General features: G+C 38.4%; 1 protein-coding gene across 2 annotated transcripts in view; it reads right to left on the reverse strand.

Moving 5' to 3' along the window:
* Positions 1–7,528: 7,528 nt before the first annotated feature.
* Positions 7,529–25,881, reverse strand: part of cyria (CYFIP related Rac1 interactor A) — a 104,196-nt gene continuing 85,843 nt past the window's right edge. For both annotated transcript variants that reach the window (XM_062983961.1, XM_062983957.1), the window contains 7 exons: positions 25,210–25,346; positions 25,014–25,091; positions 23,560–23,676; positions 23,253–23,332; positions 17,419–17,545; positions 15,848–15,918; positions 7,529–15,043 (listed from right to left, as the gene is read on the reverse strand). In XM_062983961.1, the coding sequence (XP_062840031.1) occupies positions 14,980–15,043; positions 15,848–15,918; positions 17,419–17,545; positions 23,253–23,332; positions 23,560–23,676; positions 25,014–25,091; positions 25,210–25,346 (674 nt within the window). In that variant the 3' untranslated portion in view covers positions 7,529–14,979. The remainder of the gene's footprint in view (positions 15,044–15,847; positions 15,919–17,418; positions 17,546–23,252; positions 23,333–23,559; positions 23,677–25,013; positions 25,092–25,209; positions 25,347–25,881) is intronic.

The following is a 25,881-nucleotide window of genomic DNA, read 5'->3' on the forward strand; positions in this document are numbered from 1 at the left end:
GTTGCAACTAGAGGTCCAAGTTGCCTCATCTTGATGTAGATCTTCCTGGAGAGGAAGGCAGACCTTTCTGGGGAGGAAAAAAGGCAAAGTGAGATTCTAAGCATAACATTGCTTATCTCTGTGGTACAGCATCAAGCATCTGACTTGTTCTGCCTGACATTGCTGCCCTGAGTGTATGCTAGTTTGGGCAAAGACATGAAGTGGCTCAAAGCCATTAACAGCATCAGTGTTCTGATTTGCAGTTGCATTTGCTGACAGCTGCAAAGACAGGTGAAGAGCATATCTGGTTTGCCAGCCAACAGCTGATAGTACTGGGCAGGAGCCAAACAATTATATGTATATATATCCTACAGTGGGCCACCATCTTCTCCTGGGTTCTGTGTATGCCATTCCTCTCATAAAAGCAAGCAAGCAAGCTAACAGAATGTCTTTATTCTTTTTGCATCTGTGAGTGCCCACACATTTTTCCAGCATGCAGATGATTCTAGACAGCTGAAACAGCTTGCCTTAAAGGAAACTGAGTTGGAATGCGAGGGGATGGATTCATTTTTTAATTTGGTTTTCTTTTTTGGCTCAGGATCGAGAAATGGTCAGCACCCGACAGTGTGGAATACATTATTAATGCATTACTCTTTCTGCGGCTATCTAATGTTAGGTGTTGTGCCGCCTGGAAGATGGCACTTGGTCAGAAGAAATGAAGTTTTAGGTTGGAGCTGAAACTGGTTTCATTGATCTTTAAGCCTCTAAACCAGATCAGTTTTCAAGGTCCTGCTGAAATGGCTGCTTTGGTTTTATCCATTCATCAAAGGGGCTGGCAGATGGTGTCAGCATTTGTGAATTAAGCGGCCTCTTAAGCACAGCCAGACATTAAGGTGGAATATTTCCTGGACTGTCAGGCTTGCTATAACATTTGTCACCTTCTTTGCCTTATAGCTGTTAAGTCAGATTGTCGGGCTTTATGATAAAATCCCTTGAGTTGTGCGCAGAAGCATAGTGCTACATGGAAGAGGAATTATGGACATTAAAGCTAGTGACTGAGCAGTACAACCAGGAAAATCCAATGATTCCAGCTCAAAAACTACCTTCTTAACTGTGCAGGCTTTTAAAAAATAAAATGAGGAGCTTTAAAGGAGGGTTACATAAAATCAGTAAAGATTGGTCTGTCAGTGCTAATGAGAAGCAGGACTTGCAGCATAAATGTATACTCTCTCTCTCTATATATATATATGCTAGCTGTGCCCGGCCATGCGTTGCTGTGGCGTTGTCTGGTGGTGTTGGTGAGAACTTGTTGAGGTAGTGGTGGTATTGAATGTCTGTTGTATGGTTGTCTTTATGTTTAGTATGCATTTGGTTGTTTGTGTACTGTGAAAGTGGTGAGGGTAGAGGGGGGTCTATGTCCCTGTGTAGTATTGTATAGTATTTATACGTTGTCCATGTGTTGTGAATGCTTGGATTGTGTCCAAGCATAGTAGAAAGGGTTGGGCTGGATGGCCCTTAGGGGTCTCTCCAAACTCTTGGATTCTATGCTTCTATTATTATTATCATCATCATCATCATCATCATCATCATCATCATCATCATCATTATTATTATGTAGAGGCTGGATGGCCATCCATCAGGAGTGCTTGGATTGTGTCCTCCTGCATGGTAGAAGGAAGTTGATCTGGATGATCCTTAGGGGTCACTTCAAACCTTAGGATTGTATGATGATGATGATGTTGTTGTTGTTATTGTTATTAGTATTAGTATTGAGAGGCTGGGTGGCCATCTGTTGGGAGTGCTTGGATTGTGTCCTGCATGGCAGAATTGGGTTGGGCTGGATAGCCTTTAGGGGTGTCTCCTAACTGTCTGATGCTATGATTCGATGTGTATTATTATTGTGCAGATATTGAATGGCCATCTGTCAGGAGTGGTTGGATTGTGTCCTCCTGCATGATATAAGGAAGTTGAACTGGATGATCCTTAGGGGTATCTGCTAACCTTAGGATTGTATGATATTCTTATTCTTATTATTATTGAGAGGCTGGCTGGCCATCTGTTGGGAGTGCTTGGATTGTATTGTCCAATGGCAGAGTTGGGTTGGACTGGATGGCCTTTAGGGGTCTTCCCTGTCTGATTCTATGATTCGATTTGTAGTATTACTGTGCAGATCTTGGATGGCCATCTGTCAGGAGTGCTTGGTTTGTGTCTTCCTGCATGGTAGGAGGAAGTTGAACTGGATGATCCTTAGGGGTGTCTCCTAACCTTATGATTGTATGATATTCTTCTTCTTCTTCTTCTTCTTCTTCTTCTTCTTCTTCTTCTTATTATTATTATTATTATTATTATTATTATTATTATTATTATTATTGAGAGGCTGGGTGGCCATCTGTTGGGCGTGCTTGGATTGTGTCCTCCATGGCAGAATTGGGTTGGACTGGATTACCACAGTAATTATTTCATATTACAGTAGAATCTCACTTATCCAACATTCGCTTATCCAGTGTTCTGGATTATCCAATGCAGTCTGCCTTTTAGTAGTCAATGTTTTGTAGTCAATGTTTTAAATTCATTGTGATATTTTGGTGCTAAATTTGTAAATACAGTAATTACAACATAGCATTATTGACCATTGAACAACTTTTTCTGTCAATTTTTTTGTATAACATGATGTTTGGTGCTTAATTTGTATAATCATTACCTAATTTGATGTTTAATCGGCTTTTCCTGAATCCCTTCTTATCCAACATATTCACTTATCCAACGTTCTGCCGGCCTGTTTATGTTGGATAAGTGAGAATCTACTGTATATTTATAATCTTATATTATCTGTTTAGAACTGGATTATATGAGGCCCCTTCTACACATCTGTATAAAATGCACACTGAAGTGAATTATCTGGCAGTGTGGACTCAAGATAATCGAGTTCAAAGCAGATAATATAAGATTATAAATGTTTTTATAATTTACGTTTTTTATCATGTTTTTATCATGTTTTAATTGTTTTGTTTTTATAGTATATTTATAGTTTTGTTTTTATAGTATATTTATAATTTATCATGTTTTTATCATGTTTTTATCATGTTTTAATTGTTTTGTTTTTATAGTATATTTGTTGCTGGCCCTCGTGGCAGAATGTAAGCCGCTCTGAGTCCCCTCGGGGAGAAGGGCGGGGTATAAATGCATGTAATAAATAAATAAATAAATAAATAAATAAAAGGGTAATATAGCTGTATGGAAGGGCCTTGAGTCTACACTGCCATATAATCCAGTTCAAATCAGATAATCTGTATCTTATAGGCCGTGTGGAAGAGGCCTGAAGCCTAACTGTGCCTGTCCCATGGACTGAGTAGGTTGCTAGGAGACCAAGTGGGCAGAGTTTAGCCTTGTAGCTGGCAGCAATTGGATAAAAAACAATTATTCCTTTCCCTCTAATTAGGACTTTATTTTTCTTTTCTTTTTGTTATATGAACGTAGAGGCATGGATGAGGGGTTGTGCTGCCAAGTTTAGTGTTTCTGGGATGTGTAGTTTTGTTGTTTTGTCCATATATATATATATATATATATATATACTAGCTGTGCCCGGCCACGCGTTGCTGTGGCGAAGTCTGGTGGTGTGGGAAATAAAGTATTGAGGAATTGGTGGTCGTTAAGGTAAAGGGTAAAGGTTTTCCCCTGACATTAAGTACAGTCATGTCTGACTCTGGGGGTTGGTGCTCATCTCCATTTCTAAGCCGAAGAGCCGGCGTTGTCCGTAGACTCCTCCAAGGTCATGTGGGATGACTGCATGGAGCGGCGTTACCTTCCCGCCGGAGCAGTACCTATTGATGCACTCACATTTGCATGTTTTTGAACTTCTGGGTTGGCAGAAGCTGGAGCTAACAGTGGGGGCTCTCTCCGCTCCCCCAATTCAAACCTGCGGCCTTTCAGTCCAGAAGTTCAGCAGCTCAGCGCTTTAACACGCTGCGCCATCAGGGGATATTATTTCCTAAAGGTTGTGAATAAACAATATTTCTGAAAGGTTTTTTTTGTTTGTTGGAGGCAAGTATGAATGCTGCAATTAGGAAAAATGATTAGGATGTAATGGCCGTGCAGCTTTAAAGCCTGGCTGTTTCCTCCCTGAGTGAATTTTTTGTTGGGAGGTGTTAGCTGGCCCTGATTGTTTCCTGTTTGGAATTCCCTTGTTTTCAGAGTGGTGTTGTTTGCGATATTTTAGTGTTTTAAATTCATTGTGATATTTTAGTGGTAAATTTGTAAATACATACAGTAGAGTCTCACTTATCCAACATAAACGGGCCGGCAGAATGTTGGATAAGCGAATATGTTGGATAATAAGGAGGGATTAAGGATAAGCCTATTAAACATCAAATTAGGTTATGATTTCAAAAATTAAGGACCAAAACATCATGTTAGACAACAAATTTGGAAGAAAAAGTAGTTCAATACACAGTAATTCTATGTAGAAATTACTGTATTTATGAATTTAGCACCAAAATATCACGATATATTGAAAGCATTGACTACAAAAATGCGTTGGATAATCCAGAACGTTGGATAAGCAAGTGTTGGATAAGTGAGACTCTACTGTAAATACTACATAGCATTACTGCGCATGGAACTACTTTTTCTGTCAAATTTGTTGTATAATATGATGTTTTGGTGCTTAATTTGTATAACGATTACCTAATTTGATGTTTAATTGGCTTTAACCTGAATCCCTTCTTATTATCCAACATATTCACTTATCCTGCCGGCCTGTTTACGTTGGATAAGTGAGACTCTACTCTATATTGATAATCTTATATTCTCTGCTTAGAACTGGATGATATGAGGCCCCTTCTTCACAGCTGTATAAAATGCCCACTGAAGTGGATTATATGGCAGTGTGGAGTCAAGATAATCCAGTGCAAAGCAGATAATATAAGATTATAAATGGGTTATATAGCTGTGTGGAAGGGACTTGAGTCTACACTGCCATATAATCCAGTGCAAATTAGATAATCTGTGGAAGAAATCTAAGTGAAGCCTAAGTCTGCCTGTCCCCTAACTGAAACCTGGCTGTCCCTTGGCTGGTTGCTAGGCAACCAAGTGGGCAGAGATTAGCCCTCTAAACTGGCAGCAATTGGATAAAAACAATTATTGCTCTCCCTCTAATTAGGACTTTATTTTTCTTTTCTTTTTGTTGTATCAACCTTGAGGCGTGGATGATGGGTTGTGTTGTCAAATTTTAAGGTTGGGGGGCCTGTACTTTTGTTGTTTTGTGAATTGCCGTGATGCCATCACTCTTTTATATATATAAGATATATATATTCCCAGAGTTGAACAACACCCATGTGCTCCCTGCTCCTTCTTGTAGCTCTCCAAGCCCCTGCTGCTGAAATTGCTACTGCATGTTTGCATTTTACTAGCATGGAGCTGTTGATACTGGGAAAGCAGTGTTTTTCTTTCGAAACAAGATATTGGGATATTCTTTCTATCCCTATTTGACGGTGCCCATAATCAGGTGTGCTGTTAGCAGTCAGTGGCAGTTGGTGGGTTTATTCTCAATAGGGCTGTACATCTTCAAGTTTTAATGCAAACTTCAAAGGAGCTATCCAAAGTGCTGAACACCTCTTCAGAATATAGTTCAATAGTTTAAACAAATCCTTTAAAGTTCTGAGCAAACCCCAGAGTGGATTGACAGCTTCTTCAATATCAAAACCACCAACTGTCACTGATTCAGATTCAGAGGCCTAGGTCCCTTCTACGCTGCCAGATAATTCAGGTTATCAAAGCAAAAAAACCACATTATCTGATTTGAACTGGATTGCTTTAGTCTACACTGCCATATAATGTAGTTCAAAGCAGATGTGGATTTTATGTGGCAGTGTAGAAGGGGCTTTAAAGAAGCAAGACTTGGCTTTGGGCCTTGGTTACAATTTCCTCATCCTTAGTCCTGACTGGGCCATGAAACTTGACTTGATAGACTGTTAGTCTGTTTCAGCAAGATTTTCTTGGTGTGAAATCAAACTCCAAAAATAATTTTAGGCATTACCTATTTGAACAGTGTCTATTCTGTAAATTGCCAGTTTTGTGGTTGCAGCTATAAGAAGTCTCAATATACTATTAATGTGACATTAGCTTAGGCCCAAGGAAGGCTCTTGCAACCACCCCTTAAACTTGGCCCACTGTAGGGATCCCTGGGGCAACTTTTGCACATAAAGAATGTCCCAAAAACTGAATACACCCTTTAACAGCTAATAGTAGCTATGACGAGTATTTGAAGGCTAAGTAAATACATACATATGTATATATGGAAGAATAAATGAATAATGATTTAATCAGAGCTGCCATTTCAATAGTAAATTACAATTTTATGTAAGGTGTTCAAATTGTCATCCCTGTGCAGCAACGCAGACCTTGCATTGTCAAAAAATATAGAGTTGCAAATCATACTTACCGTTTATCTTGTGATTTCATAACATTTCCGTTATTGGACATCTCAGTAAACTTCCAAAGGGTTGATTGCTAGTGGTCCAAGCTTTAAGCTCAAATATACAGCTATGTTTGGTTCCACCCTCTTGCCTTTGACCTACTCACCACCTGGGGGACAGCTGGGAATGTATCTGAAACTGAATTTGGCCTTACTCTGCTCTCCTTACACAGAGGGATTTCCTAAAGAGAATAGCCTTCTCTATCCGTGGAAACTCTTCAGAAAGCTATGCATCACACACACATATACACAGCCATGGAAATGTAGGAGTAAAAGCTAGCACACCCTCCTTCTTCATGCATTTAAGTCTACCCTGATTCTTGGTAGTGAAAATAGGGCTTTTGTCCATTTCTTTGTTGAAAAAGCTAATTATTTGAACATTCTTTCAGCTTGACAACAGTCATATCCTTGATGGTAGCCTGCGATAAATACATTGAAAAGGGAACCAATACAGAAACTACCAAAAGAAAGGTCCTTTTTTATGACACAGCAGATAACACACTAAATTATTTTGTCAAACCTGTATCACAGCAGCAATCCAGACTGCTTCTGTGAACTCTTTCCTCTCTGTATATGTGCATGTGTCCTTTGCTTTCTTTCCTAGGTTGTTAGTATTCCCATTTCACAGCCTGATTTTACTGCGCTAAAGGGCAGGGGAAGTTTACCAAACAGAGAGACCTTAGCATCTACAATATCAAACAGTGAAGTGACCTTAAAGAAAAACATATTCCTTTAAGGGAGAAAGTGAAGGAAGAAACAAGAGAGGGAGGAACCAACTCCCCAAACAGAAATATGGTTTCCTTGGAAGCTCCGATTGTTTTACCCACCCATATCTGCTTTTGTGGTAACACATGTTTCATATGAGTCTACATTAAGATGAATTTTAACCTACAAATAACTAGATACAGCGATGCAGTAGGAGGGAATTCCTCTAGGATGATGTCAGGTTTCTTAAGCAGTCAAATTAAAAATAGCATATAAAACCTGACCAGTCATCTTGGCTCTGAAACCAACCAACACATTTGGGAAACATTACCAGGTTTATGGGGGTGGGGGGATGTATCACAGTAAATCTGCTTCTGTTTATATATCATTTTATTATTCATTTTTGACATTTTCCTTTTTTCTCCAACCAGTTCTTCCTCTGCCCTCAGCAAATAAACATTAGCGTTAGTTGAAATGCAAAACAACAGTGTAAGATTTCCCCATGCCCCCAAGGCCCAAAAGATCTACTTTGAAGCATATACAAATTGAAAAGTTACCATTTAGAAGCTCCAGTTCCTAAGAAATGAAGTGTAAGAAAAGTTTCTGAGATAGGGCACAATCCGTTAAAAAAAAAAGTTGAAAGGAACAACGAAAGAGAAATATGTTTGATGGGAAACAGATCAGACAGACTGAAAACGGCACCGGATGCTTTAAATATAGCACATTATGCCGCAAAATTCAACCAAAAAATGATGCTATAGTACAATAAAATACAAGCCATATTCTCTTCCAGTCCAGAAAGATAAAAAACAGAATCACATACATTTGAAACTCTGAGCCTGTGTTTTAATTGCATCAAGATTAACAACTTGAACACAGCTGTCACAAAACAAAACAACCCAAATACTGTCTACAATTTATAGATTTGTAAAATAGGCTTTTCAGGTGAATCATTTGACAACCTTCAACATTCACACCATGTATTTCCTGATCTCTGAAAATATTGGCCTTGACAAACATCGTGTGTGGCTGGATCTTGGGATACATTCACTGTGTCATCATCTGCAGATACAGATATTGTTTGAGGTGGCCTGCAGACTTGGTGGGTAGGTTGGCACTGGGGGATACAGAACTTAAGATCTAGTGAAGCCTTCATACATGAAATTTAAGCCCAGCTGCCAGTTGTTCTTGTCAAGCTTGCTTGTTTGCCATTTGAGTGAATTCAGTCATGCCCAATCCCTTCTGATATTGTGAATCAGATGGGTCGATTTGAGCATTTGAAAACCAAGCATACTAAACACAACCATGCTTTTACTCCTTGTGTGTCCTTCCCACCAGGTTTGGATGGTGACGTTGAAGGAAAGAACTTTTATTAGTGAAGATTCCTGACACATGTTTCTGGTGTAAAAAATCACACAAAAAGCCTTTGTTCATGGATTTTGTGTTCATACATAGAAGAAAACAGAACTAACAATGAAACGATGCAGAGCTAATACTCAAGTGGTTTTAGGTTTGTCAGCTTTATAACCTTGAAAGAAATTTGATGTCACAGGGAAATCAGGGCTGACATTCCTAAGTGTCCATGGCTGGAATGCTGTTGAGACATTATGCCTGTGTAGCTAGCTATGGGTTACACCACTGGTTATCGCTTTAGTCCATGATTGCATAAGGAGGATCTTTATGCTAGAGATAGAAAGAATGTTCAAAAATATTTGATAATCTGTTGTAAAGCACATTTTTAAGCTTAAAGAAGCCTTGATGAACCCTGAACTGGCAAGAATCTTTGCCATTCAGGACAAATTCTTGACAAAATTTGCACATGGCTCTTTTGTGCAGAAAACAATTTTTCTGCACAATTTTCTGCACAAGAAAATATATTTATATGCAAGGTTATTGTTTTCTGTGTGATCAGAGCTAAGAGAAAGGAGAAACAACTTGGCTTGAGCTTGATGCCCATCTGTTGGGAGTGCTTTGTGTGTTTCTATATGGCAGGGGGGATGGACTGGATGCCTCATGTGCCTCCTCCAACTCTATGACTGTACCCGTTTTCCTGGGCAATGTTACAGACTGGTCCAGTAAGAGACAAAAGGGAATGGACCAAAAAGATTATTACTCAAGCTCTAGCTCACCGAAAGATGGAACTAAGTGGCCATGCTTCCAGACTATGCAAGCCTTAGCCAATGCGGTGGGCATTAATCCTCTTGATCAGACTGGCATAGCATTCCTACCCCAATGTGGTGCTTAACCAAGAGGAGGGCAACTGTACTCCCTACTCATCCTAAAGCTAGTGTCTGCACTTATACAGCCATGGATAAGCAGGACAGTATAATGATAAGCAAACATTTCTGCACATCTGCCCTTGCATTTTACTACTCTGCTGCTGAATATGCATGCCTAGTGTAGAATACATCTCACCACATTAAAACAGTGGATGTGGCCCTTAATGGGACATGCCACATTATCACAGAATGTCAACGCCCTAGACCGCTGGAGAAATTATACTGTTTAGCTGGTATTACACCACCTGACATTTGTCAGGAAGAAGCAGCCTGTAATGAAAGGACCAAGGCCTTGACATCTCCAGCCCATGCTCTGTTTGGATATCAGCCACCATACCAATGCCTTAAATCAAGAAACAGCTTCCTAAGATCCGCAGAAATGCTTGCAGGAACACCTCAGCAAGCGGGAGTCTAAAAGTGGCAGGCTAATACTGGTAATATTACAGTATAGTGGTGTGGTGCAATATGCTGGTATATAGTGCTAGTGTTGTGCTATGCTAGTGATATAATACACTGTATGTAAATATTATTTGTAAGCCGCCCTGAGTCCTCTTTGGGGTGAGAAGGGCGGGATATAAATGTAGTAAATAAATAAATAAATAATAAAGTCCGGAACCTCAATCCATGGCTGATACCAGATGAGGCACACAGAAGACTGGGTGACTTGGAAGGTGCTGAACAGACTGCGCTCTGGCACCACGAGATGCAGAGGCAATCTTAGGAAATGGGGCTACAAAGTGGAATCCACAACATGCGAGTATGGAAAAGAGCAAACCACAGGCCACTTACTACAATGCAACCTGAGTCCTGCCACATGCAGAATGGAGGGCCTCCTTACAGCAACACCAGAGGCACTCCAAGTGGCCAGCTTCTGGTCAAAGGAAATCTAGTATAATGCCAAATTTTTAACTTTGTGTTTTTAAATACATTATGACTGTATCCTCAATTTGCTTCTGACACGATAAATAAATTTCTGCACATTTGCTTGTAGAGGGAAGAATAAGGAGTTGACATCCCTAAATCCTTGCAGCAACCACAGATTTTTTTTGAGGGTCATTGCTTTCATACCTTAAATCAATAGTATAGAAATGATTTGGAAGAGACTCGTAAATCATCTGATTTCATCTGTGCCAAAATGAAACTGATTATTTATTTCATGGTCCTTCAGATGAATCTTAAGCAAGGTACCTGCTTAAAGTATCAGGAATAAATCATATTATTTAACAATCTTGAAACACACCATGGTTGGAGTACCAGTGTGAATTTTATCTGAAGTTCATTTTATCAAGGATAGTGAGTACTTGCATAATTTCATACCCTTGATTTCCAAGTCCCCTCATCACCATTTCTACCCAAGTGTTAAAGCTAATACAGTAGAGTCTCACTTATCCAACATAAACAGGCCGGCAGAACATTGGATAACCAAAAATGTTGGATAAGGAGGGATTAAGGAAAAGCCTATGAAACATCAAATTACGTTATGATCTTACAAATTAAGCACCAAATCATGTTTTACAACAAATCGACAGAAAAAGCAGTTCAATACATGGTAACGTTATGTAGTAATTATTGTATTTACAAATTTAGCACCAAAACATTGCAAAGCATTGAAAACATTGACTACAAAAACTTTGGCTACTAACAAATTGACTACAAATAAAGATAGAATTGCATAAAATTAACTTACAGTAACAACATTGTTGCAAACTAAATCCTTAAAAAGTGCAGTCCTTGCTGCTTAGAGAAACAGCTGCGGATTCAGGTGGGAGGCAGACTGCATTGGATAATCCAGAGTGTTGGATAAGTGAAAGTTGGATAAGTGAGACTCTACTGTATTTTGTGAGAAAGTTCCCACTCTAAGTATAAAAGGTTTCGTTCCCTTTCTTCCACATAAAAAAACCTAAAATCTGTTCTAGAGCGTCCCTCCACTGTACACATAAAATTTTGCGAATACAAATAAATGATGGGTCTGATGAGAAATTTGATTGGTCAGGAGAATGGCACACATGTTATTGCATGAAACAAAGTAATACCCAATAATTACAAATTACATAGCAGAGTCATGTCAGTTAAAGAGGTGTCAAACTGCATTACTTATGCAGTATTGATACACCCTGTGTTGCAGTTCTTCATTCTTTGTTAGCAGGCACACTTTCTCATGGCTGGAATCCTTCTTAATATAAGGTATCTGTCACGATGACTAATTCCTCTGAACAGCCTAGGTTTTTGTGTTTATTTGCAATGAAACGTAAGCTGCATTATACATTACCACGTGTTATTTCAGAATATTTCACAGCTAGAAAAGCTTCCTGTACAAATTAAAGGCAGATATAAATCCTTGCCCCAAGCAATTTGCTTACTCCAAACCAACATCTTTTATGACTATCAGTTTTATACCATTTATGTGTATAATGGTTTTAACTGCTGTATGTTTTAACTCACTGTATGTTTCCTATTATGTTGGAAACCGCTCTGAGGTCCTTGAGGAGATAGGGCGGTATATAAATAAATTATTATTATTATTATTATTATCATTATTATTATCATTATTATTATATCTGCATGACTAATCTGAAATATTTAGCTTTTGGGTTTGTAGTGAGCCTAAAACATCTTACCTGTCTATGTTGTCAGAGTCCCAAGTTTCCAACAATTCAAATACAGACATACAAATCAGTCTACATAGATCTTGGGTAATTGGAACAATAGCAAAGGAATGTGGTAAACTCTACAGGATATAAATATGAAATACCACATTCCATATTGAAAAGATAGCATTTTCTTTTTCTTTTTAAACCTGTATAAGCGAACAACATCACAACTACTGCAGATCATGTTCATGACAATCAAACGTGTAACTGCCAAAAACTGTTCTTTGTTTGGGGATTCTCCTCTGTAGTAAGACAAATGCAGCTGAATGCAGAAACTTTGCTGCCTGAAAATGCGATATTTGAACCAGCCTGGAATTGAAACATAAAGACCAGCTGATGAACACAGCAATAAACTGGAATAGAATGGCTTTCTTGTAAACAAATTAACTCTGACATAACGGAATCATTTTTGCCTGTTGTCTAATAATAATAATAATAATAATAATAATAATAATAATAAATTTATTCTTATATCCCGCCCCATCTCCCCGAAGGGACTCGGGGCGGCTTACTAACTCTTTATTAACTTGAAGTAAGCACCTGCAATGTCACTGTGGTAGAAGTGAACACAAGTGCTGTGCAATGTACAAACGATTAAGTTAGTGCAGTGTAAAATGTGTGTCCTGAAGTTGAGTTGCACTGAGTTTCTGAACTTAAGGAAAGTATTGTATCTGTTACCAGCAATAACATACATTCTCATGTTGACATAGATGTGTGGCATGAGATACCTGAGCAAAAGACAAGCTATGGCAATTCCAACACACTTCAAACTACCTGATATTCCTAGACATAAAATAAATTTAGGACTCACAGAGCATGACTTTAGAAATAGAGTTTAAAGAATATTTGGTTCTAGACATTTTGTTTCATTATGCGTAAAATGAATGGACTGCTATTTATTTAACCAGGAATTTATGAGCCGATTTCCTTCTAGTAAAACTATAAAATACTGAAAATAACGTAGACAAGTATGTTATCTATGGGACATGGTTGTTGCCAGGAAATACTTAGTTTTCAGAGTAATTTTCCCAAAACCAAGGGGTTTAGGCAGGAAAGGAGCAAAATTATGAGAATATCATAGGAATGAAGCCAGTTAAAAACAAGATATGTATGTCTCCCAAGGTCACCAAATCTCTGGAATTTTCTCTACCCACTTATTACACCACAAACATAACCAAAATTTGACCCACTATTTCAAATACAGGAACTGAAAAACAGAAAACTGCTCATTTTTTATTTTGTAATTTTCTAATATTTTGTAAGGTGGCTTAACAAAAACCGGAAGGAATCTCAAAACATTGAAATATACAAAACACAAGAGGTTACTGAGCTAGCAGTTTCAATTGCTGATAGGGAGCATCAAATGATGTGAAGATCCCGCTAAATAAATCTTTCAATCAATGATGTCAAAAATAATTGGTTCTTGGGAAAGTTTCTTCCATGTGGGTCTCAACTGACTTCACTGGGAGTTATAGATCAGATGAGTTGGGAGGCCTAGTTCTGAGTCTAAGCCTGAATCCACAGATTTCCAAGGCAAGAGAAAGTGTGAACTCCAACATCATGTTGTTAATAAATATGAGTGGCATCCCCCATCGCATGCAGAGCTCTCTGAGCAGTGGAGAGAAAGCATAAAGAGAAAAGCAAGGAATCCCATATGGAATAAAGCCAATCTCAGTGCAATTTATGACAAGAGCATACAAAACCAGGCAAAGATATATACAGCAGTGCTGCCCATCTTTTGCTGGGCTTCTGCGCAGTCCCACATATTGGCCTGATCCAAACATATGCTGTATTTTGGCTTCAGTTGAGATATATAAGAGCTTTGTTCTCTAACATTTTGCCCTTGTAATCTTTTCCTTTAAAAGTTTGGTCAGTTTAAGAGCTGGGCTATATTAAACTCTAGAAATGAAAGTTTCCCAGTCTGAATGAATCAGTGATGTGAACTGCTGAATTGTGGCATGTGGAGAAAGAGGAGGAAATACATGATACAGTTAGAGAGTGTGCAGGCACAAGGCTTTTGCACATCTTGGCTTAATAATCCAACATATATATATCTGAACTGGGCCAGTATTTCTTAATATCAAGAATTCATATGTGAAGAAGTTCTCTGCAGATATACAGCTACAGAAATGTCAATGTTTGTTTGTTTTAAAAAATGGTGGTCCTCAGTGGAGAACCTTGTGAAATTATCAGGAAAAGGAAACTTCTTCCACCAAAACAGAGGACCTCAACAGCCTACACAATATGTGTATTAGTGTTAAAGGGAGTAATGTACTCAGTTATCCATTGTGTGATACACTCAATGGCTACAGATTGAGTTGAGGGGAGACTGATCAAGTCATATCAGTCTGTACAAGATTCTATATTCCAAGGTCTTCACAAGCCAGAACATGAAACCATTGACTTTTGTGGGACTACAACTGCCAGAATCACCAACAAATATCTCTACTAGTCATCTGTCCAGAGGATTCCGGAAGTTACAGCCCAAAAATGATTTTTCCAAGCTCTATGATAGGCATGTGTCCATTTGTAGAACTGCTCAGAGGCCACAACACAAAACATCTGGATACTTCCACGAAAACAAACGAACAAACCCAACCAGCCAACCAACAAGAAAGCAAGGCACATAGACAATGCTGTTATTTATATATTCAAATTAAAGGTACCTTTTAAAACTGTTGAATAGTAGCAAGGCTAGCCATAGAAATGGTTGCTGTGCCCTATAGTCAGTCAGTCATGTTATTGATACAAAGTCCACATATTACAGCAACAGGAAGAAACCAGTTGTTCTATTATGTAAACTACGCATATGTATTAACACCACACACTATTAAATTATGTAAACAAACATGTTCTCTAAATAATACAAAAGTCCATTTGTCAAAGGAGAGTGCTACTGAAGCATAGCTCGAACTTGTTTTGAAGTTGATTCATCATTCAGATGTTTCGTGGTGAACCTGGAAGTAACAAAAGAGATAGTTAAAACTCTGTCATATGAATGTGAGCCAGAACCACCTTCTCACCCTCGAGTTTCATTTATGCTTGGACAAAAGTAAGGATCTACCAGATAGATCTTATGTATATTTACTCAGAATGATTTTTTAAAAAGCAAATACAGACAGTCTGCCCTCCACATTCACTTGTGTTAGGGGCACAGGACCCACATTAAACTGAAAAGTCACAAACGAAGAAATCGCTTTGCTCTTTTAATCCATATCTCCACAAAGTTCTAGGTCTTCCAGCATGACGCCATGGTTGACTTTGGCTGGAGGCTGACCACAAAATTACACTAGAAGGCCTAAAGATCCCTATAATGATATTTGCTCTAGAAATAGCTAGTTTCTCCAGAATGACAGAAGGAAGGTGACCAAAAGTCCTACCGGAAGACCTAGGGATTCCTAGAGAGAACATTTTAATCAAATCCATAAATAATCAAATCTGCAAATGTTAAAACTGCAAGTTGCTTGTATCTATCCATGCTACATTAGGGAAGCCTCGCTGCTTGTCAAGATACTGCAAGCTCTGGTTGTGAATACCCACATACAATTCTAAACCAGTACACAGGCTGATTTTTTGCTCTAACACTCATCCCTGTCCCCTCATCACTTATACCTCCAGTGGCAACAAAGACTCCCATCAGTACTAACAACAAACAAGAGAGGTACTCCAAATTACAATCTGTCAACTTTAAGTTTTCTTTTGCAATACTTATCATAAATATAAAGGAACCAGATTATTAAAAAAAACAATGAAATACTCACCTGAGAGCATTCAAGAGTCCTTCAACTGTGTCTGGTGGCTCTTCCCTTAAAACTTTTATGCAACCCTTCATCTGTGGAAAAACACATTAAAGAATAAATGCTACTAGTTAGATACATTCATTTTGTTAAATAAACAATGTGTAGGTGGGTAAGAATCCCACATATTATTATCCAGTGACCTTTCCTTGAATATTTTAAGAAGAGTGCAGGGCAAGAAAAACTGTTTCCCTGCGTGCGCTTGGAAATAAGATATAGACAGGAAAGCAACGCCCATAATAAGCTGCTGTCATGGAGTTCAATTTGGAAAATCCAGGTCCCACATACGACGAACCTTCAGGATTAAACCAAAGCTTATTTGGTTCAGCATTCAGTTTCCTAAAGTGGCTAACTAGCTTCTTATGGGAAGCCCAAAGTAGTGCATAGCATAACACCTTCCCAGCCATCGATACAGAAATGTGCTGGTTCTGGGACTGGAGGAGATATATAACCACCATGACTAGTAGTCACTAATAGCCACACTTGTATGCACTGACCAATGTGCTTTTAAAACTATATACTATTCCATCCTGTGGTAGAAATTCCAGGGTTTTAATAGCTGCTTTCTGGAAATGTTTCCTTGTAGCCACTCTGAATGTCCCACTGTTTATCCCCTTCATGTCTACCCGCTCTAGTTCCAATGCAGTTAAATTCAAGATTTACTAGATTAGCCCCCCCCCCCCCCCCCGGCATACTGAATTTTAATTATGCACTAGGGATGTAATCCTCTACTAGTTTTTTTCCTGGAGGAAGTAATGCCTAATTTTAGCAATTTTCTTCCAAATGAGAGAAAGTCTTCAAAAACAGTACAAGAGCTGAAGCTTATTTTAAATTTGGGATTGAAGTAGCTTCACTAAATGTGTCTTCCTATTAAACAAACCTGTGTAAAACACAGATTTCACTAGCAGAGCGCCTTGAGATCACAAATTTTGCTTCAATTTTTCACATTATCTATTCCGTTTCTAGCTTGCCCTGTAAAAACTGATCTCTGAGTCACTATCACGAAAAGTAATCTCCTCTTCCTGCCATTTTCAATTTTGAATCAATTCGAAATGTCATCTTCATGCTGGGACAAGATTTAACAAGACTCCAAATTCTACAGCAAGTACATCCAGGGAGAACTAAGAACAGCTGGGAGGTGCCCAACGATTCAACCAACTATCTCCCATATATTTCAAGTACAAGGGAGCTACATGTATTTAACTCTCTCCTCAATCTCCTAATGTTCCACCCTTTTATGCCCTCCCACTGTATGAAGTGAGAAGTTAACTCAGTTTGGAAAAGCATTTGAAGCAGAGAACAGGTATGTTCAAGATTAAATATGTGCTTACAAACCCCTGTCACTTGCCTGCCTTCTACCTCGGCATACATCATATCAGCAGATACAGATTTTTAAATATGCATTTGTCAAAATTATTCTACTATTTTTCTTAGGCTGGAAAAGAGCTCATGACTAACACATTGAGTGACCTCTTGATAATACCTATGATACTTTTTGCCGAGAACCATAAAACCGTGTTCTACGTTATTCTTACATCTATCTTGGAGGCCTTGGAAAAAGCTCCCACAGGATGAACATGGTCATACAGAATGATAACGCCAACCATGACTCTCATGCAGAACATAAGGCTTTCTTCACTCGTGAACCTACTTCTGTATTCTCTGGAACAAAAAGGAGGGGAGTGGAATCAATCATAGCTTGTGTTCTGCATCAACTTCTTTCAAATTCAACAATTTCATGTTCAAATGAGTAAAGGAATTTAAATCATGATTAAAGTTAAGTAAAATAACAATGATCTCAAGGAAACTGGCACCCCACTTGTTTCTGGAAAATCCAAAAAAAAAAATGTAACACAGAAAAATGAACTACAGCAATTCACAAAGATGCCATGTATTTACATACGCCTAGTAGAATCTACATGTGTTAGGAATGTAGCTGGGGTGCTATGGAATGAACTCTGGACTAATTCCCCAAGTCCTCACCCATTAGGAAGCAGCTACTGTAATTGATGGAGGTCTGTTCTCCAGTTGATTGGGTTGTTTGACAGTCCCATACTCCCTGGAGTTCTGTTTCTGTCCATCCAACTAGAAATCATTAAAGGGTGGAAGTAGTTTCCCAAGCAATTGGGTGATAGATCCCCATTGATTGCAGCAGCTATGAATGAACGTATTGGTCTGGGATTCATTACACAGCATCCTAATTATCCCATACAAGATCCTAGCCAATACTGTATTAATATACCTTGAAATACTAGCAATTCCTTTAGAATACTTAAGAATGTAATATCTATAATGGAAAGTGAACATACTCCAGCTAGCAAGAAATTTGCCACATTAATTGGGGAGAACAAAAGGCACAATGAAGCAGGCTTAGGATGGAAACATGTCCTCTGCAGGCCTAATGTAATATTAGGGATTTTACTTCTTGATCACACCTATGAATTTACCTTTATAATGGTTTCACTGTATCTTTTACAAGAGGTCAAGGAAAATGTGGCCCTAAGGCCACATTCATTTTCTGTCGTCCAGCAAAAAACCAAAAAAAACCCCCAAAACCCTTAAAATCATTCAAAACTGTGTCAGTTTGAGCCCCCCCTCTTCCCACTGTTATTTGAAAATTCAAAATAAATGTGCATATTAGCCATATTTTGGGCAGATCCCAGAATAGGAAGTGTTGCATGGCCCCCAGGAGTATCCAGGAGGTGTTAATGGTCCCACCGCCCTGCAGCTGCCCAATCGTAGTTTGCCATCAAACAAGTACTAAAAAGATACCATAAATCCCCAATGCTCTCTCTCTCCAAAGCAAACCAATGTCTGCTTTTGGAACATCTCACTACTCTGCTGAATAAGCTTCTTTATGAAATTCAAATATAATAGTAGTAGTAGCAGTAATAATAATAATAATAATAATAATAATAATAATAATAATAATAATAATAATAATAATAATAAAATTTATTTATATCCCACCCCTCTCCCCAGGGGACTCGGGGCGGCTTACAACATAAATAATACAATAAGCGCAATACAATAAAATACGTAAAATGGAATAATTAATAACATATCCAAACAATATAAATCACAAAATACAGCACAATCAAGTAACAAAAATTAACAATAAAATTATGAACATTGTTAAAAACACAGTTTTTCCTATGAGCTAAAAGGTGGCTTGCTACCGTAAATCCATATCCTAGAGACTGACTAATCACTGTCAAAAAGACTTAATATTCAATACTTAAATGTTGTCATATGATCTTTTCAGCAGTTCATGTCACAAAACTGTTATTTTAGGCAACTTTACAGGAATGCTGACTATTAGAGATTCAAAACATGGATGTATGCACTAAGATTTCAAGCAGCTGGGAAGATAGGAAATGGCACCACTGCAAACCAATCTGGACATGCCTTCAGCAGCAGAGTATAGTAAAATGCTTTGAATAATAAATACACAAATAGTTAGGAAAAGATGAAGTGTAGATGTTTGCACTGTCTATATACAGTCATGTCAGCATGGGTGAAGAGTACAAGGTTCATTAGGTATCCCAGACAGAATGGTCAATCTCCAAACATCAAAGCTTGTAAAAATATACAACTGGCTGGAAGGGTAAGTCATGTGGAAAGTGACCTGTTTTAAAGAACTCCGACCCCTCTCTTTTTCTCCTGCTGCATCATCCCCCCTTTCACAACTTTAAATATTTATACTTTAAAGATATATGGATAGGAGACCCAGTGTAATTCACTTAAGCATTAATCTCTTACGCAGTACTTGTCAACATAGAGAAAAAAAGATCTTTATACGTTGTTGCTTCTCTTCTATGAAAAGGCTCAAAGTACCTTTTGAAAACACAAGAATGACTGAGCTAATATTATACATGGGTGGATTGGATTAAATTTTGTTCTTTTGATGTGGGGTTGACACATTAAAAACTAAAGTAGGCTCCTGCCTCTTTAATTGTTGTGTAGCAGAGAACATTTCTGCAGGTATCCCTTGTCACACAACCAGGCCACAAGAACTTTTTCTGAAATCCCTTCTCTTGCATAAACATCAAAGGGTCAAGAACACTCCCCAGTTTTGACCCTAGGAACCCTATTTTTAAATCATACAGTTCCACCCATCCCGTTCCTACAGATTTACACGGGGTGGACTGAATCCTGCATCCCATCACGGTGCACAGACGCTAGGCCTATAACCATGTAGTAATAATAATAATAATAATAATAATAATAATAATAATAATAACTTTATTTTTATACCCCGCCCCATCTCCCCGAAGGGACTCGGGGCGGCTTACATGGGGCCTAACCCAATAAAACAATCAAATATCAGCAACACAACTATAAAACAATTATACCAGTAAAACATCAATATCAATAAAACAATCGTTAAAATTGACAAGAAGCATACAAGAAACATACAATATTAAAACAGGAGACTAATTCATAGAATCCAGAACAGAATGTGCTGGTAGAAATGGACAATAAAGTGCAAAATAGCATTGGCAACACCTCAGAAATGGGGGCTATTATAAAATGGGCAGATGGATCAGTCCAACATCAAATTAGGTGTCAAAGGCCTTTTGGAAGAGCCATGTTTTTAAGCTCCTACGAAAGGAGAGGAGGGTAGAGGCCTGCCTGATCTCTCTAGGAAGAGAGTTCCAAAGCCGGGGGGCCACGACGGAGAAGGCCCTCTCTCTCTCTCGTCCCCACCAACCGCAACTGCGAGGGTGGTGGGAGCGAGAGAAGGACCTCTCCCGACGAGCAGAGAGAACGTGCGGGTTCGTAGGGGGAGATGCGGTCTCTAAGGTAGGTGGGTCCCAAACTGTTTAGGGCTTTGTAGGTGATAACCTGCACCTTGAATTGGGCCCGGAAAGTAAACGGCAGCCAGTGGAGCTCCTTAAACAGAGGCGTTGAACGCGCCCTGTAATTCGCTCCAGTTAGAAGCCTGGCTGCTGATCGCTGTACTAGTTGTAATTTCCAGGCCGTCTTCCAGTTGTTACAGGAAACAGGAGGCTCTTGTGTAACTCTTAAAACCAGGTCTGCTGCTTTGTAATGTGGGCAGTAAGGAAGAGTGTGGAGGCAGAGCTTTCTGGGATCCAGTTACATCTGGTGTTGAGCTGAAGAGCAAAAACTTTAATAGGAATTGTATTCATAATTATATGTGAACCAATGCATCAAAAGCTATTGGAAATAGTATTTTTGTTTCCTTTAAGTCAGTGGCTCCCAATCTTTTATTCGCAGAGCCCTTTTTAGACTCCATTTCTATGATGGAGACTCTTAGGCCTACCCTATGTCTTACAAATTAATGGTGTTTAGAAGTAGTAAGAGGGGACAGATCACGAGGGAATGTAAAGCAAAGAGATATCTAAACAATTGTGCAATGTCCATGCAATGAAATCATATTTTAAAAACTTAGAAATTTACCATAATATATCAGTTTATTCTCAACGACCACCAATGCACACAACATTGTCAAAACTTGGCCACACAAAAAAAAAATCCGAAGTTCAAGAAATCAAACCATTTGCCTTACAACAGAACTAGAATGCACTGTAGTGAAACTGTAGACGTGAATTAAAACATAACATAAAATAATATATAAAGGTTTGATAAGACACCCGTTGTTACTTTTTTTTTGCAGTTTTCTTATTTTCAGTTTAATTGATGATAATTGCAGACAAATGTCTGATTCTGAATTTAAACGGCTTCTGTATTTTATTTTAGCCCCTGTATAGGTGGAGAATCCCGCTTCACAGAGATATGTTGTTGAGAAAGGAGGCAATACTAATTTTGCTTTCTCAGGCAAGATTTTGAATTTGGCCTGTAAATGCAGCCAAATCTATGGTACACTGGTTTTGAGCCGCGATTTTTAGTTTGCTATAAGATGTCAAATCTCTGAGATTCTTGTATTCTGCTGAGTTTCAGCTGGGTGCTTTTTTGTTCATTAATACATTCAATACCCATTCAAAGTCATGAGGTACCACACATTTTATTTTGTGTTTATTTTGGTTTATTTTCTGGCAAGCTGTTCTGACAAACACTGGAGTGCATCGCTTAGGGTTTTTTTGTTGCCTCATCTGATGGCACCCTGTTCAGTCTCATCATCTGTCCACCTCACACTAAAACAGGTTTGAAGCTAGTGATAGCAGAATGACCAAGTATTTTCTGCTAGAGGATGTGCAAAATTCAACTTGGCAAATTTCATTCAATTTTCATGTATTTTATTTTCCTGGAGCAGCTGCGGAGCCCCTGGAAAATGCATGCAGAGCGCTTAGGGCTCTGTGGAACACAGGATAGAACCACTTCTTTAAGTTGTTTCTACATGTTAATATTTTTATAAATATGTTTACAGTTTTAATTTCAATTGATACATTCCATATGTGATATTAAGATTATATAGTAGAATTGAAACTGTTCTTATACTATTGATGATACACTGTCATACTGTACGGTCTGCAGACTACAACTGTTTCATATTACATACTGCTTTATACTTTGTAGTTGAAAGAATTATATAGTTGATGCTTATTTATTTGCACTAAAATAATCATATAGCTGTCATTTGACTGTTCCATGATCTTATATGTTGTTACATGTTTAGTTATATTGCCTTGTTTTTGCTGTTGTTGTCGTCATCATCATAATCATCCTTATTATTTATATTCCACATGTTTCTCACAATATTACTCAATGTCCTAGTAACATTTTTTGATTATTAGTTTGAGTATTTTTCTTCAGATCTATTGTGCAAATTCACATACCCTGTTTTAGGCCTACTTGTGTTCCAGATGAACAACTGAAGAAATCTGTACCCAATGTAATATGATATTAAAGATTCCCTCCTTCCCGCCCCTATGTATTGCAAATGTTAAGTTATGAAGTGGATTAGGGATAATTATGGTTTGATGCCAGACCATGCAGTGAATATCCCTAGATGGGTTAAGAAGACAATGACATGGGGCTGCTGCACTGCATTCACTCAAGAAAACATGGGGAATGGCTGCATGTGGAAAAGGCATTCTTACCAGTGTACATCAAATGGCATTATATAAATTAACAACAATATCCATAATTATAATACAAGTAAACCTGTAAACATTATGCATTTTGTGTATTTTCCCAAAGCACAAGAAGAACCTTCTAAAACATTTAACAACAGTGAAATTAAAGTGTGCAACCAGATCTACAATGCTTCTTTCATACGCTCTGAACTATTCTGCCTGCTTCTAGCCTAAGAAAGAAGGTATTCCCAAAGGTTATAAAAGGACTACTTTTAGTAAATGTAGATTTTTTTGAGGCATTACATCAAAGTAAATACATAACTAAATAAAATGAAACCATATGTGCCCATTGCTTATAAACAACTTACGGTGTTTCCAGCATGACTTTACATACACTAGCCATTGTGCTCAGACAGTCTGTTGTATTCTCAATTGGCAGAGTTTTGTTCTATGGAGATTAAAAACAAACAAGGAGAAATAATAACCCCAGTCATAATACAACAAACTCATCATAATTTGCCTCCATACTTTATAAAAAAAAATAAAGATGTTCACCATTAAATTTTATTGCATTTTTGTTCTTAACACTGTACTACTGCAAACCACTTTGAAGAAAAGTGGTATCAACATGTTTTAATTGAATAAAAGAAAAAAAAACATAAAAGCACCACTCACTTCTGCAACAAAACGTGTTGTGGCATTGCTCAGAGTTTTCAGCACTGGTGTAGCTTCTGCGTAAAACAGGGACATTCTGTTAGCCATCTCGTTATTCACTTCACTCTCAATGTCGAGCTGATAAGAGAAACACAGGAATATTATTTTTTAAAATGAAAGAATGATTCCATTGCATTGGCTGCCAGAACAGATGATGGGCAATTGAACAAATCACCAGTCCATCATGTTCAAACCACAATGTTCTCCTAAAGCTAATAATCAGATTCTAACAAAGGAAATCTGGATTTCTGTTTCCTGAATACCATTGCCATTCAGTACAAGAAGCAGAATGTACCAAGAGAGAAGTTTCAAAGACAACTTGCAATTCTTCACTAAGTTTCCTCGTACAGTGTGTACAAGCCATACTACAATCGATGCTGACTTGGTGAAAGGCTACTTCCTATGTTATTTTATTGGGATTTCTAGGTTATAAAACTTTTCCTGTTATATGGACTGATCAAGATGTCTAAAAATCCTGTATTTTTGGATGTGAGCCCTTCATAAAGACAAAAATTTGTCTGTTCTTTATGAATATGGACAATTTGTTAATTTGACAGAAACTCATGACTAGGTTAATTGAAGTCAATACTTACATTTGGTATTTTTAGAACAAACTTGTTAATAGTTACTTCCCGATTGTGAACCATACGTGGCTGTCCCTTTTTGCTGTTGTGAAACCCTGACAACACAACTGCATATACAAGGCCCAAGATAGTTCCATATCCAGTCTGGTAGGTACAGGTAAAGGTTTTCCCCTGACATTACATCCAGTCGTATCCGACTCTGGGGGTTGGTGCTCATCTCCATTTCTAAGCCGAAGAGCCGCCGTTGTCCGTAGACACCTCCTAGGTCATGTGGCCGGCATGACTGCATGGAGCACTGTTACCTTCCCGCCAAAGCGGTACCTATTTATCTATTCACATTTGCATGTTTTCAAACTGCTAGGTTGGCAGAAGCTAGGGCTAACAGTGGGAGCTCACCCCGCTCTCTGGATTTGAACCACTGATCTTTCAGTCAGCAAGTTCAGCAACTCAGCGGTTTAACCCACTGCGCCACCAGGGGGCTCCCTCCAATCAGGTATAACCATATGAATACATACAGAACCAAGATTTTCTCCCTCCTTTCCACTATAGTTCTCTATGGGGTCAAAAAGCTGTTCCAGGGAAATTCCCAGACCTCTAGAAAAGGTTTTTAGGGCACATGGCAAGAAAAGTACGGAATATGAACCAATGGAAAATTAATGGAGCTATAGTATTGGATCCTCGTCCCAGTCTCAGCATACAGTGGGCCTGTACAACCTGTGGCCCTCCAGGCATTTTGGACTTCAGGTTACAGAATTCCTGGCCATTGGGCAAAGCTAGGGCTTCTGGGAGTTGGGAGGGTCACAGGTTGCGCAGGTCTCCAAAATTACTTACATGCATATTGTTTATTCTGTTGCGGCTCAATGTTCTCCGATAATAACTGAAGTCATTCTGAATAGCTGGGTTTCTCATCTTAATAGACAAGAATAAGTAAAAAAGAAAAAAAAAGAGGAGAGATCAATTTCCAGAGCATTCAAATCAATAAAGCAATGAGATATGTCTTAGTTGATTACTTCTTCCTAGGACTAACCTTGAGTTCATCAAAGCGAAGAGTAAAATGCAAGATCTCTGCAAACTGCTTTGCTAAGGCCTGTTCTCGCTCTAAATGCTGAGTTGGTGTATACGGAGGGCAAGTCAAAGATTCCAGTAAGCTCTGCAGCGCTTTCTCTGGGGAAAAACAATATACACACAGACAGACATGTAGCTTTATCTCTTTCTTTTTCAGGGAAAAGAAACCCTCATATTTTATCATATCAACATCTATATGCCTGTCTTTGGTACAACTTTGTCAGCTAATAATATAGTGGGTTATTATTATTATTTTGCTTAATTGATCAAAGGTATAAAGACATTTAAATCTAAAGAGACTGGATGATCCCCAAGGAGGAGTCAAGTTACACAGTAAGATAATTTACTGTAGATACTCATGTATAAGTTAACCTCATGTATAGGTCAAGGACAAGATTTAGGGCCAATATGGTGGATTCTGATATTAACCATAGGTAAGTTGACAGTCATTCTGTAGAAAGGGGGAAATGTCAATGCCACTGATGGAGGCCAGCTGCTCCTGACCATTGCTGCAATTTTCTGGTCCTGCCATTCAAAACATCCAATCGTTATTCAGAGAAGGGGATAGTTTTCTTTTTTGATAAAAGTTAAGGAACAATATAATGCTTACATTGACCCATGAATAAGTTGACTC

Source organism: Anolis carolinensis, chromosome 1 (assembly GCF_035594765.1).
Source record: "Anolis carolinensis isolate JA03-04 chromosome 1, rAnoCar3.1.pri, whole genome shotgun sequence".
In the NCBI taxonomy this organism is placed as follows: Eukaryota; Metazoa; Chordata; class Lepidosauria; order Squamata; family Dactyloidae; genus Anolis; species Anolis carolinensis.